The 16293-nt window shown below is 42.3% G+C and overlaps 1 protein-coding gene across 1 annotated transcript; it reads left to right on the top strand.

The window, feature by feature from the left end:
* The first annotated feature begins 8089 nt into the window (after positions 1-8089).
* On the top strand, positions 8090-13775 carry NUDT10 (nudix (nucleoside diphosphate linked moiety X)-type motif 10). Its single transcript, NM_001035488.3, has 3 exons — positions 8090-8125; positions 8256-8909; positions 12601-13775. Coding segments are annotated over exons 2-3 (495 nt in total). The 5' UTR covers positions 8090-8125; positions 8256-8415; the 3' UTR covers positions 12602-13775.
* The last annotated feature ends 2518 nt before the right edge of the window (positions 13776-16293 follow it).

Genomic DNA, 16293 nt, shown 5'->3' on the forward strand with positions numbered 1-16293 from the left:
GATTCCTTTACAAGAACTCTGGGAATTATACACAACAGAAGATTCATCCAAAGCAACAGGTCAAGGAGCTTTCCTGTGTGGTGTAGGCTGGTACCAAAAGCAATCTGATCAACGTTAAAATGAAGTTTAGAAACTAAGAGTCTAATTGGTGTCCTCTGCTAGGAGATCTTCTATTTTATGAAAACTGCTAACAAAACCACTGATTTTCAAATGTGTCCTGAAATAAATACCCGAGAAGAAGATGGGTAAAAGAGTAAAGGGGAAGCCATTGTTTGCTGCTGCTGCTGCTGCTAAGTTGCTTCAGTTGTGTCCGACTCTGTGCGACCCCATAGATGGCAGCCCACCAGGCTCCCCTGTCCCTGGGACTCTCCAGGCAAGAACACTGGAGTGGGTTGCCATTTCCTTCTCCAATGCATGAAAGTGAAAAGTCAAAGTGAAGTCGGTCAGTTGTGTCCAACTCTTTGCGACCCCATGGACTGCAGCCTACCAGGCTCCTATGTCCATGGGACTTTTCAGGCAAGAGTACTAGAGTGGGGTGCCATTGCCTTCTCTGAAGCCATTGTCTAGTAATCTCGAATTCCAGAGAATGATGCCTGGCTCAGAATCCACGGTCAGAGCCCCTCTACCATGCTGCTCACTAATGTGCATCATCCCAGAACAGGCAGATTTTACTGAGGTCCTGGAAGACTGTGGTCATTTTCCTGATCCCAATTTTGATTCCAAATCTCACTTGTTTTCTTTATCAAAGGAGCCTGTGAAATGTGCAGAACAGCCTGGTAACCCTGAGAGATCTGTGTTGCTTCTGAGGGAACTGGTCTCATGGTGCAGTGCTTGGGCCTGTGGGTACACAGCAGCACTGATCAGTAAGATCCTGACCTTCCATCCTGGGCCAGTTTGAAGTCTTTGTGGAAGGAAAGGGCATCCTGCCAAGAACACGATTCTCACACAAGGAAACTAGCTCCGCAGCAAAGGACCCTCCCCAGCATACACAATCATCAAAAGTCATGAAGAAGTATAAATAACAGTTACTTTGTTCCTTCGCAAGGACTCAAAACAGTCACCTTCCATCTGCCACAGCAGGGGTCAGTGTTGAATATACCAACATTTGATCAAAGGAGCTGGGGCGAAATCTCTGGGATGAAGCACTTCTGCAAGTGATATGAGCTGGGATGAAGCTTTGGAGAGCGGATCAGTGAAAAAAGGAAGGGAACCAAACAGGACTGCTGGGAGCAGATTAAGTGTGTTGGGGGATCTGCCTATGCTGTGGGCTTCCCTGGTGGCTCAGTGGTAAAGAACCCACTTGCTAATGCAGGAGATGCGGGTTCAATCCCAGGGCCCGGAAGATTGCCTGGAGAAGGAAATGGCAACCCACTCCAGTATTCTTGCCTGGGAAATCTCAGGGACAAGGAGTCTAGTGGGCTATAGACCGTTTGGTCGCAAAAGATTCAGACACGATTTAGTGACTAAACAGCAACAGCAACTGTCTATGCTGAACTTGCTCTGAGGTGTTATCACCAATGAGCCCTGAACTGGGCCCTCATTGGGCTATCTACTGCCAGATCACAGGCAACTCACAGAATGTCCATGGTCTCAATATTCTCCCTTGTGAAATGGGAATGACAATATTGCCTCTTGAGGGTTTTTATTAGGATTCAACTACAGAAGATCCAGGAAGAGCCTAGCTTGGTGCCGATCTTTGTGTGTACTATTACTCGACAGTAGCCTCCACTTTCGTCCAACTAGTTCATTACCTTCTTTTGCACTCACGTTTGATTATATGGTTATCTTTTATTCTCAAAGATACAATTTTATCGAAAGAAAATATGTAAAGTACTGCATGTTCTGCACAGCTAAAGCAAAGTCTATTTAGATGAGTTCCAGAAATGCCACCCTACGTCAGGCTGGGTAGTAAGCCGAGTGCTAGCCTATGAGATTTCCACAGAAAACAAGTCAGACATCTGGCCGCACTGACTAGCAGAGTTTGCATGGCGCTGATAGGTCCATGGTTCTCACACAGATGGTGCCTACTGGAAGCACTACAGTTTGGAAACAGAATCTTTTCTCTGTTAGTGCCACTTTCACAAATTAATTCATTAATTCAGTGAATATTCAGTAGTGTCTCTCCAGCTGTATCAGAAAGTTTGCTGGATCATGGAGTGCAAAGATCCATGGTTTGACAAAGACAAACAACGGCCCTTGCCCTCAAGGGTATCACAATATACCAAGGGAGGCAGATACATTCAGTACATAAACTGATATCATCTGCGTGACTACAGTGTGTTCTCAGTAATGTTCTAGGCTGGTGGAGATTGACCAGTGAGCAAGAGAGAAAGATTTCTAAGATCAAGGACTTTGCAGCTGGGAACTATGGGGGAGGACAGAGATAAGTACAAACAAAGCAAAGAAGTAAATAACAGAGTCTGTTAGGTGATACATGTTGTAACTAAAGGACAATGTAGGGCAAGATAAAGGGGATGAGAGATAGGGTGGACGGTGGGAAAGGTGGGTGCACTTGCCAATATACTGTCCAGTGGCCTGGGTAGCCCTCACAGAGAAAGCAAGTGAGAAATGAGCAAGACCTCCATGGAAGTGAGGAAGTCAGCCAAGCAGATGTGGGTGAGGAGCATGCAGGCAAAGGGAAGAGGCCCTGAGGAGGGAGCCTCGCTGACATGACCCAGAAACTGCAGAGCCCAGCTGACCTGGAGCTGAGTGACTGAAGGGAGGCTGCTTGGGGTACAGTCAGGGAGGAGACAGGGTCAGATCCTATAGGACCTCAAACACCTCTCTTAGTGATTAGCATTTGACTCTAGAGACAGCACTAGCAAGGGTTTGGGTGCTGAATTTAGGTCGGTAGAGAGGACAGTAATCGGTGAAAAAGGGGGACACTGCAGTCAGGGAACCAGAGGGAGTCACCAAAGAAGCAGGAGGAATTAAGGGGTGCTCACGGCCTCTTTGAGAGTGGTAACACTCACCTGGACTTGATCTCCATTGACCTTTGTGCTCACACCCTTGATTGTTCACACGTGTGCTGTTACTCACACAATCACAAACTTAGAAGTCTTGTTTTTATCCCCATGGTTCACTGATTAATCAAAGAGAAAGACTGGAGAGGCATTGTTTTGTTCTAATCACTTGGTGTTTGAGAAATTTCTACTGAATGACTTACTATAGCCCCTCTCTGCGCTTGAGGGAAAAAGAGAGAATGCAAGGAACACGATGAAGCCTCCCCACATGAAAAGCCACGTATGGAGTTGCCTGTGTTCACTCATCTCTCATTTTATATTTGGAATAAACAATTATTAGGTGTAATGAGAACCATCCTTCATGATCCAAATAGCCTTTGTCACACTCTTTCATTCAATCAATATATTTTGAATCCCTGCTGGATGCCAAGTTCAGGTCACTGTGCTGACGTGGGGAACAGGTATGTATCTGGCTGGCCCCTAGCCTTTACATTTTTTTCAAACATGCAGACAGATCATCACAGCACTCCCTAAATAAAACTATGACAGAATTCAAGTCAAGGGAGCCTGGCAAAAAGGAGGAGGGTAATTTAATCACAGTATAAGAGATGAGTGAGTAATGGTCAGGAAAGCCTTTGCGGGAGGGAGAAATTAATGAGGTAGGTACTTTCATTATCCGCATTTTACAGATGAGAACTATCAAGGTCCAAGGTATTCACTGATTTAAGACTATACAGCTAGTGAGAGAGCGAGATTTAAATGCTAGGGCATTTGGTTAACAAAACACCAATTTTCCCCACGCATTGACTACTACTAAAATCACATTCCCTGACTCAGCTTCCCTTTAATACATCCAGAAATCCTGGCAGATATGGGTGGTAACTCTCCTGAAAGCTAGAATCAGCTGTGAATACCATAAAGCTCTGAGAAGGTCTGAAATTGTCTCCATCTGAGCTGACATCTGTTTTGGAGAACTTCTCCCTCTTAGAATTGTATTCCACTTTAATTTAATCACAAAAGAGACAACTCTGGGTTCCATGCCCATCTCACCAAGAAAGGTGCCCAACTGTGCAGGATCATGTTTCTAATCTTGCTCTCACTTTCCAATCTGCCTGCTCCTTCCTAACTCAGAAAAAGTGCACAAATATGTATCCCTGACCTGTTGCTCTCAGGGCAGGTCTTCTCAGTTTTAGAATGTTACATAGAAGCTATGGTCTCCTGGGTGCCTGGATCACCCAGGTAGAAAAAAAAAATGAGAGAAGAGAAAGTCTGTACCATAAGGAACAACATGTACTGTGTGTGCATCTCAGCAATCTCAGCACACCTGCAATCTGTCATAGTGAAGGGAAGATTACCTTTGCAGTCAGAGTCAAGGTCTGACTCAGTTTAATGTCAATTTCTTCAAAAGAGGTGAAATTCTACTAGGAAATATACGTTCTCTCTTTAGTTTTGGTTGGAATTTGATGGATGGCAGTTAATGGTTGTGTCAGCTAGCTCTTGATGCACCCCACAATTTGCACAACTGATTCTTTTGCTCACAATTCTGCAGCTCAATGAGTTCAGCTGGGCTCAGCTGAACAGTCCTGCTGTTCTCAGAAGGCTTACTTAATGCATTCGTGGTCAGTGCTCTGTTAGCTAACTGGCTGTGCTGGGGGCTGGATGGTATAGGACGGTCTCACCCACACTTCTGGTAAATGATTCTCTGGCAGCTAGGGTAAAAGCGATGCATGGATCATGAATCGCTCATCATTCACCTAGCCCAGGATTCTTCACATTGCTATGATCTTGTTTCAAGAACAGCAAGAGAGGGCAAACCCCAGTGTGCAAGCACTTTTCAACTCTCTGCTTGCTTCACACATGCTGTTGTGCCATCAGACAAAGCAAGCTCCATCGCCAAGGCTACGACAATGTGGGAGGCATGCACATATCACAGCTGTCGCTGTAACAGTCTACTACTACAGTGGCTCAAAAAACAACCCTGCTCATCAGTGCAGTAGCACTGAACTATAGATAAACCACGCAGTGGAGTGCTAGTCTTTCAAAAAAGATTTCTACTCTTGTTTAGAAAAAGTCAAAACTGTCTTGCCCTATTGTTTTAACAGGTGGAAAATACAATTATTTTATGAAAATCAGGGGAAAAAACTAATTTGTAAATATCCTAGGCATTGTACTAAACCTGCAACTTGTGGATCTCTTTATCCAGAAACATGCTATGACTTTGCCAGTAGGAATTCACTCTCTACCTCCTTCCATATTATAATGTTGCCTCTCCTCTACCTTCCAAAAACTGTGCCCCACCCCCAGCACAGACATGTTACATGGGTGTAATCTGACGCGGGAATGGTGGAATAGACTATAAAACGCCACCTCTGGTAAGACAAGGAGATAGTACCTGGCAATTGTGAAGCAGACCTGTGTTGTAGCTGCAGCCTGTTTGGTCCACACCTCCCTGCAGACAGGAGAAGGAAATGGCAACCCATTCCAGTATTCTTGCCCAGAGAATCCCATGAACAGAGAGTTGGCAGGACACGACTAAGGGACTGACACTTTCAAGTCCTAAGCAGATAGTGAAGGACAGGGAAGCCTGGCGTACTGCAGTCCATGGGGTCCCAGAGAGTCACGACACGACTAAGTGACTGAAAACAAGAAAGTACTAAGCAAGAAATGAATAATAATAATCCCTGCAGACACCAGCCCAATCTCCCAACTTTGCTAAAGTGCCTCTTGATTTACTCAAATATCTTTTAAAGCTGAGTATGAGTTTTATCATTTTCTACTACAACGTCCTAACCATATTTTTAGGATTCCTTGGCGTTTCATTTACTTTGTAGTGGTTGATACTACTACTGTGATGTCATCATTTACCCATTCTATTTTCTACAGGATTATTGCTGGCATACATGAAAGCTCTTGGGATTTTAAATTTAATGTTTATTAATTTCTCCCACTTAAAGAAGTTTATTTTTACATCGTTTCTCAGGTGTTTCCCAAGAATATATTCCTACTGTCTGCAAAAAAGAAAATTTTGTCTTCTTTACCAAAATGTCAGGCATTTTTCTCTTTATGATCTCATTACATGGGAAAGAAAATTTTAAATGATATGTAATAACATGGGTGATAATTGATACATTTGCTTAGATTCTGATTATGATGGATTTCATTTTTGATTTTTTAATTGTCAGTATAAACACATTGAGGAATACATCTTGCTGAAATTTATATTTTTTCCTAGTGTAGTTTTTTTTGGGGGGGCGGGCGGTGGAAGTCCTACCATGCAGCAGAGGAAACTTTCCTGAGCAGGGATCCAACTCGTGCCTCCTGCTTTGAAGTGCAGAGTCCTAACCACTGGATCTCCAGGGAAGTCCTCCTAGTTTGTTTTTGGTCATGGTATGTTGCATTCCACCAACTGTTCTTTGATCATCCATATATCATTGAAATATGGTCATTAGCGGTAGTATGGCTGTTGGTTCAGGTGATACTCTGTATATCTCTTATCTTTTTCTTCCTACAGTTTTGTTCTATCATGCCCACATACTTTTGTCATATTATGCTCAAGATATTGAGGGTAGTCTTGCCACCAGGAACAGAATCATTTTTATGGGCTATTTGGGTATACACAGAGTGGAACAGACCCCGGGAAGCTGAACAAACTTGTTATTTAAAAACCAGACTGTATGTTTCATAACCATTTTCCACATACCTTTCCGATTCCATTTCCCCTTGAGGAATGGATTATTTCCTTGGAAAAGTGAGTTGTCATGATCCGGCTTGCCTGATGCCAGCAGACTGTCTGCAGGCAAAAGAGACAAAGATGCCTAAGTTGCAATAAGGCAAAATGTGGGGGACATCAGAGGTCTTCTCCATAAGGTTACTGTGAGAGCAGGGAGGCAATAAGAAGAAATAAAATGGAGGGGGAAGGCTTTAGGTTGTTATATCTGGGGTTGTGGGGAGGCCACTTCTTGGCCAAGGGTATAGGATGGCTAGACCCACTCCAGTATTCTTGCCTAGAGAGTCCCGTGGACAGAGGAGCCTGGTGGGCTGCTCTCCATGGGGTCGCACAGAGTCGGACAGGACTGAAGCGACTTAGCATGCATGCATGCATTGGAGAAGGAAATGGCAACCCACTCCAGTATTCTTGCCTGGAGAATCCCAGGGACGAAGGAGCCTGGTTGGCTGCCATCTATGGGGTCGCACAGAGTCGGACACGACTGAAACGACTTAGCGGCAGCAGCAGACAGAGGTGAGAGATCACCAAGTGGCCTTGCTGGAGTCCCAGCAATGAGGCTTCTGAAACTCAAAATGTAAAATATGAAGGGACTGCCAGAGGCATGTTTCCCAAAACCTCAACCAGTGCTTCCCAATGAGAAAGAGAGAGACGTGTGGAGTGTGTGGAGGGGAGAGATTCCTGGGATTGAATAAAACACTGCTTTGGGTGGCTCTCCAGCTGTTGGGTGAATATGACCTAAAGTGCAAAGGTCTGAACCAAGTATGTGAGGAGTTTACTGATGAGGAAACCAGGGACCAGAGGTTAGGTTAAGATGTCAACAGGGGTAGGTTCAAGAAAGCTGTTCAGTCATGCACTGTGCCAAGATGCCTGGCCAAGTGAAGAACCTGTTGAAAAAACAAAACTGCACTAAATGACTCAGCAACGATTCGGTACTCTTTCGCCCAATACCTAGGATCATCTTGACAAAACCGAGGCCTTCCTATAAGTAAGCCGGTACTCTTCATTGTGGGAGATGACTACAACCTTATGCACTTGACCATCCGTCTTGTGGTCCTGTGTGTAAAACGATTGCGCGTGTGTTTTCTGCGACCTGATGGAGAGGTTGAAGAGGTCCGGCCGCGTCACAGCCACGTCTGGGTCAAAGGCACACGTGGAAACAAGCTGGCCCAAGTCACAATGCGGTGCATTTCACCCTGGGGGACGGAGACTCCCAGTCGGAGAAGTGCCAGGCGCCTGCGCTGTGTGCCAGAGGCGCCTGGCGCTGCGGGAGCCGCGAGACCCCCGCCCTCCGACGGGAACGCGCACGTGCCTGGGGACGCGGACGCGCGCGCGAATGCGCATCACCTCGCTCTGCCTTGGTCCGGGCGGCTGAGGAGGGAAGGAGGGACGGACGGAGACGCGCACCGGAGACGCGAGTGGGCTCTTCGCAGAGTGGCGGGCTCGGGGCGGAGGCGGGGACGGGGGCGGGGGCGGTGCCTCCTCCACTCTGGCGTCTGTGCTCGGGACCCCCGGCCGCGCGGGGGACGGACCGACTGACGTACCTCGCGCGCCCCCGCCCCCGTCCCCGCCCCCGCCTTATCTTCCCTGAGCTCCTGGGGCTCTTGAGCTGAGGCCCCTCTCTCTCTCACTCTCTGCCCCTCCTCGCGGCTCTTTCTCTCCCCAGCACCTTGGAGCCCCTCGACCCGGCTGCGGCGGGGACCTGAGCGGCGGCGGACGGCCTCGAAGATGAAGTGCAAGCCGAACCAGACGCGGACCTACGACCCGGAGGGGTTCAAGAAGCGGGCGGCGTGCCTGTGCTTCCGGAGCGAGCGCGAGGACGAGGTGCTGTTAGTGAGTAGCAGTCGGTACCCGGACCGCTGGATCGTGCCGGGCGGGGGCATGGAGCCCGAGGAGGAGCCGGGCGGTGCGGCCGTCCGCGAGGTGTTTGAAGAAGCGGGAGTCAAGGGGAAGTTAGGCCGGCTCCTGGGCATTTTCGAGCAGAACCAAGATCGCAAGCACAGAACGTACGTGTATGTACTGACTGTCACTGAGATTCTGGAGGATTGGGAAGATTCGGTTAGCATTGGGAGGAAGCGAGAGTGGTTCAAAGTCGAAGATGCGATCAAGGTTCTCCAGTGCCACAAGCCCGTGCATGCCGAATATCTGCAAAAACTAAAGCTGGGCGGTTCCCCAACCAATGGAAACTCCGTGGCCCCGTCCCCGCCGGAGGGCGATCCCTAGTATGTACCGCTCGTGCACAAACTTCTGCTTTCCGCCTACCTGACAATAAGTAGTGCCTGGAGCACCTCTCTTGCCGTGTGCGGTCTCACCGGGAGGAGGGAGGCTTCTTTTGTTTCCTTGGCAGACCTCTGAATCACGCTTGCAAACTGTCTCAGTTGCCAGGCACTGTTTTCAGGCACTTTGCACGTTTTTCAGATGCTTTCAGAATCGCTTCTTGGTAACTCTATAACACATTTCAGAAAGCCAAAGCCATGTGGGTTGTTTTTTTAAGTTGCCTTAACTGCTCACTCAGACTTTGAGGTTAATGTGTGTGTGTGTGTGTGTAAACGTGTATGGGTGCTGTGGTTTGTTTGTTTTTATATATTTCACACGTATGTGTGTGTGTGGGTCTTCATGTGTACTTTTGGTACCAGTCTTGTGGTTTGAATTGTATTGAGGTCCTTTAAAATCTGATCAGCTTGCTCGTGGGCGGGCGTTTTCATTAATTTTTTTTTCTTAAGTTGTTTTCTCATTCACAGTATTAGTCCTTGTCAGCAAGCCCTTCTGTGAAGGGAATTGGTTTGAAGGACGAATTTTGAATTTCAAAAAGTTATTTAAGAAAATTTACAGCGTGTGCTCTTTCTGTATTGAACAATAATTGTATGTTCAGATATGTGATCTAATTTGCCCTTTTCAGAAATTGCTTTATTCATTTGTAGATAATTCGAGTTTCAGAACATTTTCACAACTGGTATTTTTTTACTTATTACTTGAAATAGCCATTTCCCATTTAGCCCAAATGTAGCTTAGCAGAATATTATTTTATAGAGTAAACACACTCTTGGGGTGATATTGTTATGTACATGTCCTGATACATATTATGAAAACTGTATTCCGACTGTGATTTAGCATGCTTAACTCCAACTCATATTTCTCTTTTCTCAGTGCCCTAGAACAACTGTGGTTCTCTCAGTATAAACTATTCTTTGGAAGAAAGTTTGCGTATTTGAATTTGTGATAGTCCACTTAAACTTGTCTGAATACCAGTAGTCAAAAGAATGGAATATTATATTGTAATTAAAACCCAATTGAGGGAGTTAGCCTTCTTGATATTCAGCTATTACACACTTCTCGAACTGTTAGGACGCCTGAACAATCTCTCATAAAGTTTTAGGATAAAAATTTTGTGTCACATAATAAACTTTTTTGGCACCAATTTAAAAATACTTAGATTATCTTCTATATTTGCTTGAAATCAGGGATCCTATCTAGAGTATATAGGTCTGTCTTCTGGGACTACCTTTATTCCTCTAGACATAGTAAATAGGTAGATATAAAGCCTACTTGGTGAAGTGGGTATTGGTAGGTGGAAAGATCTTACCTAATTTTTAGGGCAACCTGAATTGTCATATCTCTTAATCATTATTGATAGATATTTTGTGTCAGTCAACTAGGTCACTATTATGCACTCCCTATTAAGAACTTTGAAAATTTAGCAACTTGGAACTCTGTCTTTTCTCAGGAACGTTGAGAAAAAGCCTACTTTGTGAAGAGAGTATGAGTGGGGGATATTTTTATTTAACATCTTAAAAATGTTCCACAAATAGATAATAGAAGTGGTAATTACTGTAATTTAAACCCTTTTTTCTTCTACAAATTAACCTTTTAAAAACACAGTCACTAGTAGAATTGAATATTCTACGTTTTCTTTTAAAACTTTGGTGCCAATTTTTAAAATCAGATCTTTACCATACATAAATATGTCTAAATAAAAGTATGTGTTGTAATTGACAAAACTAATGTCATAGGAGTGAGTAGAAAATTAAGAGCTTTTAAAAGACCAATTATATGATTTCATATTTTAAATTATGTAGGATTATCAAATATGTGTTTCAAAATTACGGTTTTTTTTACAGAAAGATGTCTTATTTTTAACAAACTCTCTAAATCCCATTAGTTGACCTTTCCTTTTCTAACAGTCCAAGTCAACTAATGATATTTGAAATTTTTCAAAGTATACACTAACAGCAGAGAAATTGGATTTTTTAATGACCATTTCATATATAAAACTGCCTCCATCTAAAAGGTTGCCACAAACACCTTGGAAGTTTAACTTATACATGGCATCCTTAGAGATGATAATGCATGATCTTCTTTTGACTTTTCAACTAGGTATTTGACAAATGTGAAAAGTACAGTGTTGATGTTCATCAGCTCTCATTAGCTTGCAAATATTTGTTGTATTTAATTCAGAAAAATTTGAATTGGGTTTTATCACTTGCTAGGATTATCTTCAGTTCCCAGTTATCTTCAGCTTATGCAGTCTGTAAAACTTTTCACTTCTAAATTGCAAAAGAATATTATATGGTTATCACACTTTAAGTTAAACATTCAAATTCAAAAGAGCAGTTCTTGTTATGCTTTTGGAGTTCAGTCAAGAAAATATTAAAAAACCTAAAAATCCTTTCATTTTAAGAGAGAAATCCAAAGAATTCAGCTTAAAAATGTTGACACAGAAGTAACAAACCAAATGGCATCTAGTTAACCTCCATCCTCCAAGAGCTTGATCCACAGTTGGGATTTTCTTCATGCAGAGTCATTATTATAAGCTATTACACTAAAAATGTACAGATGAGTCTTTCAACTCATTCCCCTCATAGAAAACAGTGCATTGATCAAACTTTCAGACATGAGGTAGAAATTTGTTTTCAGTGTGTTTTTTAAGACTGGATTTTTTTCACCAAAACTGGACAAATGTCTTAAAAAACATTTTAAGAAGACATGTTGGAATAAAGATTATATTGATATGTAATATATAGTTTCCCTGGATGCCCAATGTATTATATTTTCTAAGGAACTTGTTTTGTTGATCAGATCAGTTAAAAGAAGTAACTCTGAAAGGGATATGAGGTGGCTATAAATATTTTGAATTCTGCTGTATGGTTTACTTTGAAAGAACTGTAAATATTTCAACATTTTTGTATTTAGAAACATCAGATAAATATTGGTGAATGTGTGTGCATGGACATGTGTAAGCAACAGGAATAGACAGCTTCTGAAGTCTTAGCATCATTAGAGGGCCCTTCTGGGACAGAAGGGTAAAAGGGCTCTGAAGCTGGAGCTGCTCCTCTCATTTCCATTTAAGTGGAATCCAATTTTAAGAAAGAGCAATTCCTCCATCAATAGGTGTTAACTGGGAAAAGGAAGCTGAAAATGCTGCTTTAAAGCCTGTAGTACTAACAGCTGGCCAAAGTTTTCTTTTCTGGGTTCCTTTTGTGGAAGCACCAAGCAAAATAGGAAATATTTTCAGCATCATTCCAGTATTGTAATCATCTTTCTGAATGACTATTGGCCTGTTAGACTATGAACTCTTTGAGGACTAGGACCCAGCCTGAATCCTTACATATCCTCAAAGCCTTAGACCAGTGGCTAAAATATGGAGACATCTGTCGTTGATCCACAGATTAGAAATATCTACTACTAGTGTATTCTATAACAAAATACTTGTGTGTTGGTTTATTGGCTTTATATTTTAACTAGGACAATCTGTCATTCCTCAGGCTCTCAGGTAGCTTCATAATGGAGCTGCATTGGATAATTCACTGAAGGCTTTTCCAATACAAAGTGGTTGATGAACCATACTTGAATAAATACTTGTTGACTAGAAGAATTGATGAACAAATACAACTATTAATGATATATTTTTTTTAGGTGAATGGCATAGATGTTCAGATTTACTTTGAAAGAATCAAGTATATGAACCCAGTGATGAATGGAATTATGAAGACAGGTGAGCTCTTTCACACTCCCAAGGACACAGCTCGTCCTATCCTTTTGGACACTTCCTCCCTGTTTATTGCAATGACTATTCTCCAGGTTGTTGCACTACTTCTGTATCTGTACAGACTTCTAATTTGGCACCTATGGCCTTCTTTGTGCTCTTATGATTATGTGTCTGTATTTCCCACCAGGTTATGTGACCTTGAGTGCAAAGACCTTATTTCTTTCATCTTTTTATAAATCTAGCATATAAGAAATCACTTGAAATATGGTAGACATCACTGAAGATTTGTCTAAAAATTAATATTTTGTTATGACACTGAGTGGTAAGGCATTTACCTTCTAATCTGGTGTTAGTACAGTAAATGCTGTCTATTTAGGTGATATGTGGCTTTTGTATATCAGGTATGACACAGGTGTTTAAAGGCTTCTGTGAGATATTAGCAAAAATTCTTCTTTGTATGTCTATGTCATCCCAGACATTATGTGACTGCTATGGCAGTATGCTATACCACCTATGAAATATTTCCAAAATTTTGAACCTAAATCGGACTGTGCCTCTAGACATAACTCCTTATCTGTAGAAAATACAGGGAACAGAGAAACATTACATCACAGAGATGATATGAGCGGAATCAAGACTGCAGGAAACTCTACAGGACAAACAACTTAGTACCTTCAGTGAATGGCCGGAATAAAAGAAATGAAGGATGAACCTGCTGATTAAAAGAGATTTAAGGGACTTAACAACCAATTGTAATATATGGATCTTTTTAGGATTCTGATGTGACTAGACTATAAAATAAAAATATTTCGAGACAATCTGGATAATTTGAAAATTGGGCAACTTGATATTTTATATTAGTTGGAATAATAGTATTGCTGTTATGATATATTCCCAACTATTTACAGTTGAAATGATGTCTGGAATTTGCTTCAAAATAATGTCTGTATTTAAGTGTGTTGGGGGTATTGATGAAACAAGATTGGCCTTGACCAGATAATTGTTAAAGTTGGGTGATGGTTAAATGATGATTCATTGTATTAAATATATGTTCCTCTCTACTTTTGTATATTTGACATTTTCCAAAATAAAAAGTTATCAGAATTCTTATTAAAGCTAATATTTGAGGCATTGAGAAAAAAGAGGGAGAAAAATTTTATATTGTTTAGAAAATGTTGGCTCTGGTGTGCCATTTTGGGCCACATAGGTCAAATAGGTCCCCTAAAAAGAAAAGGGGGACATAACCTGAAATAGCTAGTGTTTCCATTGCTACAGACCATTGCTGGGAGTTTTTTCTCTTAATTTGGCCCACTGAAATAGGAAAAATTAAATTTTTATTTAACAGCTAACACACACACACACACGGAGAGTCCAGTTTATATCAATGTGAAAAACTGAAGGGGTGAAGTCTCCAAGGGAGCAATTTCATGAAATTATAAAAATCCACAAAATATTTTTATTAGTTTTATAGAAGAATAATGGCTATAGATGTGTTAGTTGCACATTTGTTAAATTTATACTTGAAGGTAGGTGACACAGGAAAGTAAGTAGTTGACATTCTTTTTTTTTCTATTTTATTTTATTTTTTAACTTTATAATATTGTATTGGTTTTGCCATATATCAACATTCTTGACTGCAGTGAACCATTTTGTGTTTCATAGATTGCAGATATTCCTTAAGTTTTGAACTGTGCTTAGAATTCTCTAAAAGCTAAAACCTAGGTCAGAGTTAGTGAAGCTGTACTGAACTCATGAGGTCTGTCCTGACTTATTTTGTGGAGCAGCAGGCAGAAAGTGAGAACAACATTGGAGGTACCTTTTAGGGAAAATGCAGCAACAGCTCATTCACTCAGTCATGTCTGACTCTTTGCAACCCCATGCACTGTAGCCCGCCAGGTTCCTCTGTTCATGGGATTCTCCAGGCAAGAATACTGGAGTGGGTTGCCATGCCCTCCTCCAGGGGATCTTCCTGACCCAGGGATCAAACCCAGGTCTCCTGCACCGCCTGCATTGGCAGGTGGATTCTTTACCACTGAGACACCTGGGAAGCCCCTAAACGCGTTCATAAGTGTGAAGGGCTGTGAAGATGAAGCTGCCCTTTCTATCCTTACTGCCTTCTAGGTTGTGTTCCAATCCTAAGAGCAAGCAGTTCCCCCAGAAAAAAAACTGTTTCTTGGAAAAGAAGAGATGAAAGGTGTATCTCAGAGGCCTTTATTACACCCAGCTGGGCAGAGCTTTCACTTTCAAGGTTCCCCTGTTAGAAGCAACAGAAAATTCCGTAAACTTTTTCATTTATACCTTTCCTGAAAGTTGTTTCCTAGCTTAAGTTTACTCTACTTTTAGCCAGTTTTTTAAACTTTTAATTGAAGAATAATTGCTTTACAATACTGTGTTGTTTTCTGCCATACAGCAGCATGAATCAGTCATAGGTATACATATGTCCCCTCACTCTTGAACCTTAGTCTCACCTCCCACCCTTCTAGGTTGTCACAGAGCAACTGATTGGAGCTTCCTGCATCATCCAGCCAATTTCCACAGGCTATCTGTTTCACATATGGTAATTTATATGTTTCCATGCTACTCTCAATTCATCCCACCCACTGTGTCCAAGTCTATTCTCTATGTCTGTGTCTCCATTGCTGCCCTGCAGATAGGCTCATCAGTACCATCTTTCTAGATTCCATATTGTTGTTCAGTTGACAGTCATGTCCCACTCTTTGTGACCCCATGGACTGCAGCATGCCAGGCTTCCCTGCTCTTACCTATCTCTTGGAGTTTTGCTCAAACTCATGTCCATTGAGTTGGTGATGCCATCCAACGATTTCATCCTCTGTCACCCCCTTCTCATCCTGCCCTCAATCTTTCCCAGCATCAGGGTCTTTTCCAGTGAGTCAGCTCTTCACATCAGGTGGCCAAAGTATCAGAGCTTCAGCTTCAGCATCAGTCCTTTCAGTGAATATTCAAGGTCGATTTCCTTTAGGATTGACTGGTTTGATCTCCTTGCAGTTCAAGGGACTCTCAAGAGTCTTCTCCAGCGACACAATTTGAAAGCATCAATTCTCTCACATCCACACATGACAAGTGGAAAAACCATCCCTTTGACTATATGGACCTTTGTTGGCAAAGTGATGTCTCTGCTTTGTAATACTCTATGTTTATCATAGCTTTTCTTCCATGAAGAAAATAAATCAATTTTCTTTTAATTTCATGGCTGCAATCACCATCTACAGTGATTTTGGAACCCAAGGAAATAAAATCTGCCACTATTTCCATTTTTTCCACATCTGTTTGCCATGAAGAGATGGGAACAGATGCCATGATCTTAGTTTTTTGAATGTTGAGTTTTAAGCCAGCTTTTTCAGTCTCCTCTTTTCACCTTCATCAGGAGGCTGTTCAGTTCCTCTTTGCTTTCTGCCTTAAGTGTGGTGTCATATGCATATCTGAGGTTATTGATATTTCTCCCAGCAATCTTGATTCCAGCTTGCACTTCATCCAGCCTGGCATTCCACATGATGTACTCTGCATATAAGTTAAATAAGCAGGGTGACAATATAAGCCTTGACATATTCCTTTCCCAATTTTGAACCAGTCTGTTGTTCCATGTCAAGTTCTAACTGTTA

The sequence above is a fragment of the Bos taurus genome, chromosome X (assembly GCF_002263795.3).
Source record: "Bos taurus isolate L1 Dominette 01449 registration number 42190680 breed Hereford chromosome X, ARS-UCD2.0, whole genome shotgun sequence".
NCBI classification, from domain to species: domain Eukaryota; kingdom Metazoa; phylum Chordata; class Mammalia; order Artiodactyla; family Bovidae; genus Bos; species Bos taurus.

Bases quoted from the DNA above. Each gene is read 5' to 3' on its own strand.
- NUDT10 (NM_001035488.3), top strand. From the start codon at position 8,416: ATGAAGTGCAAGCCGAACCAGACGCGGACCTACGACCCGGAGGGGTTC.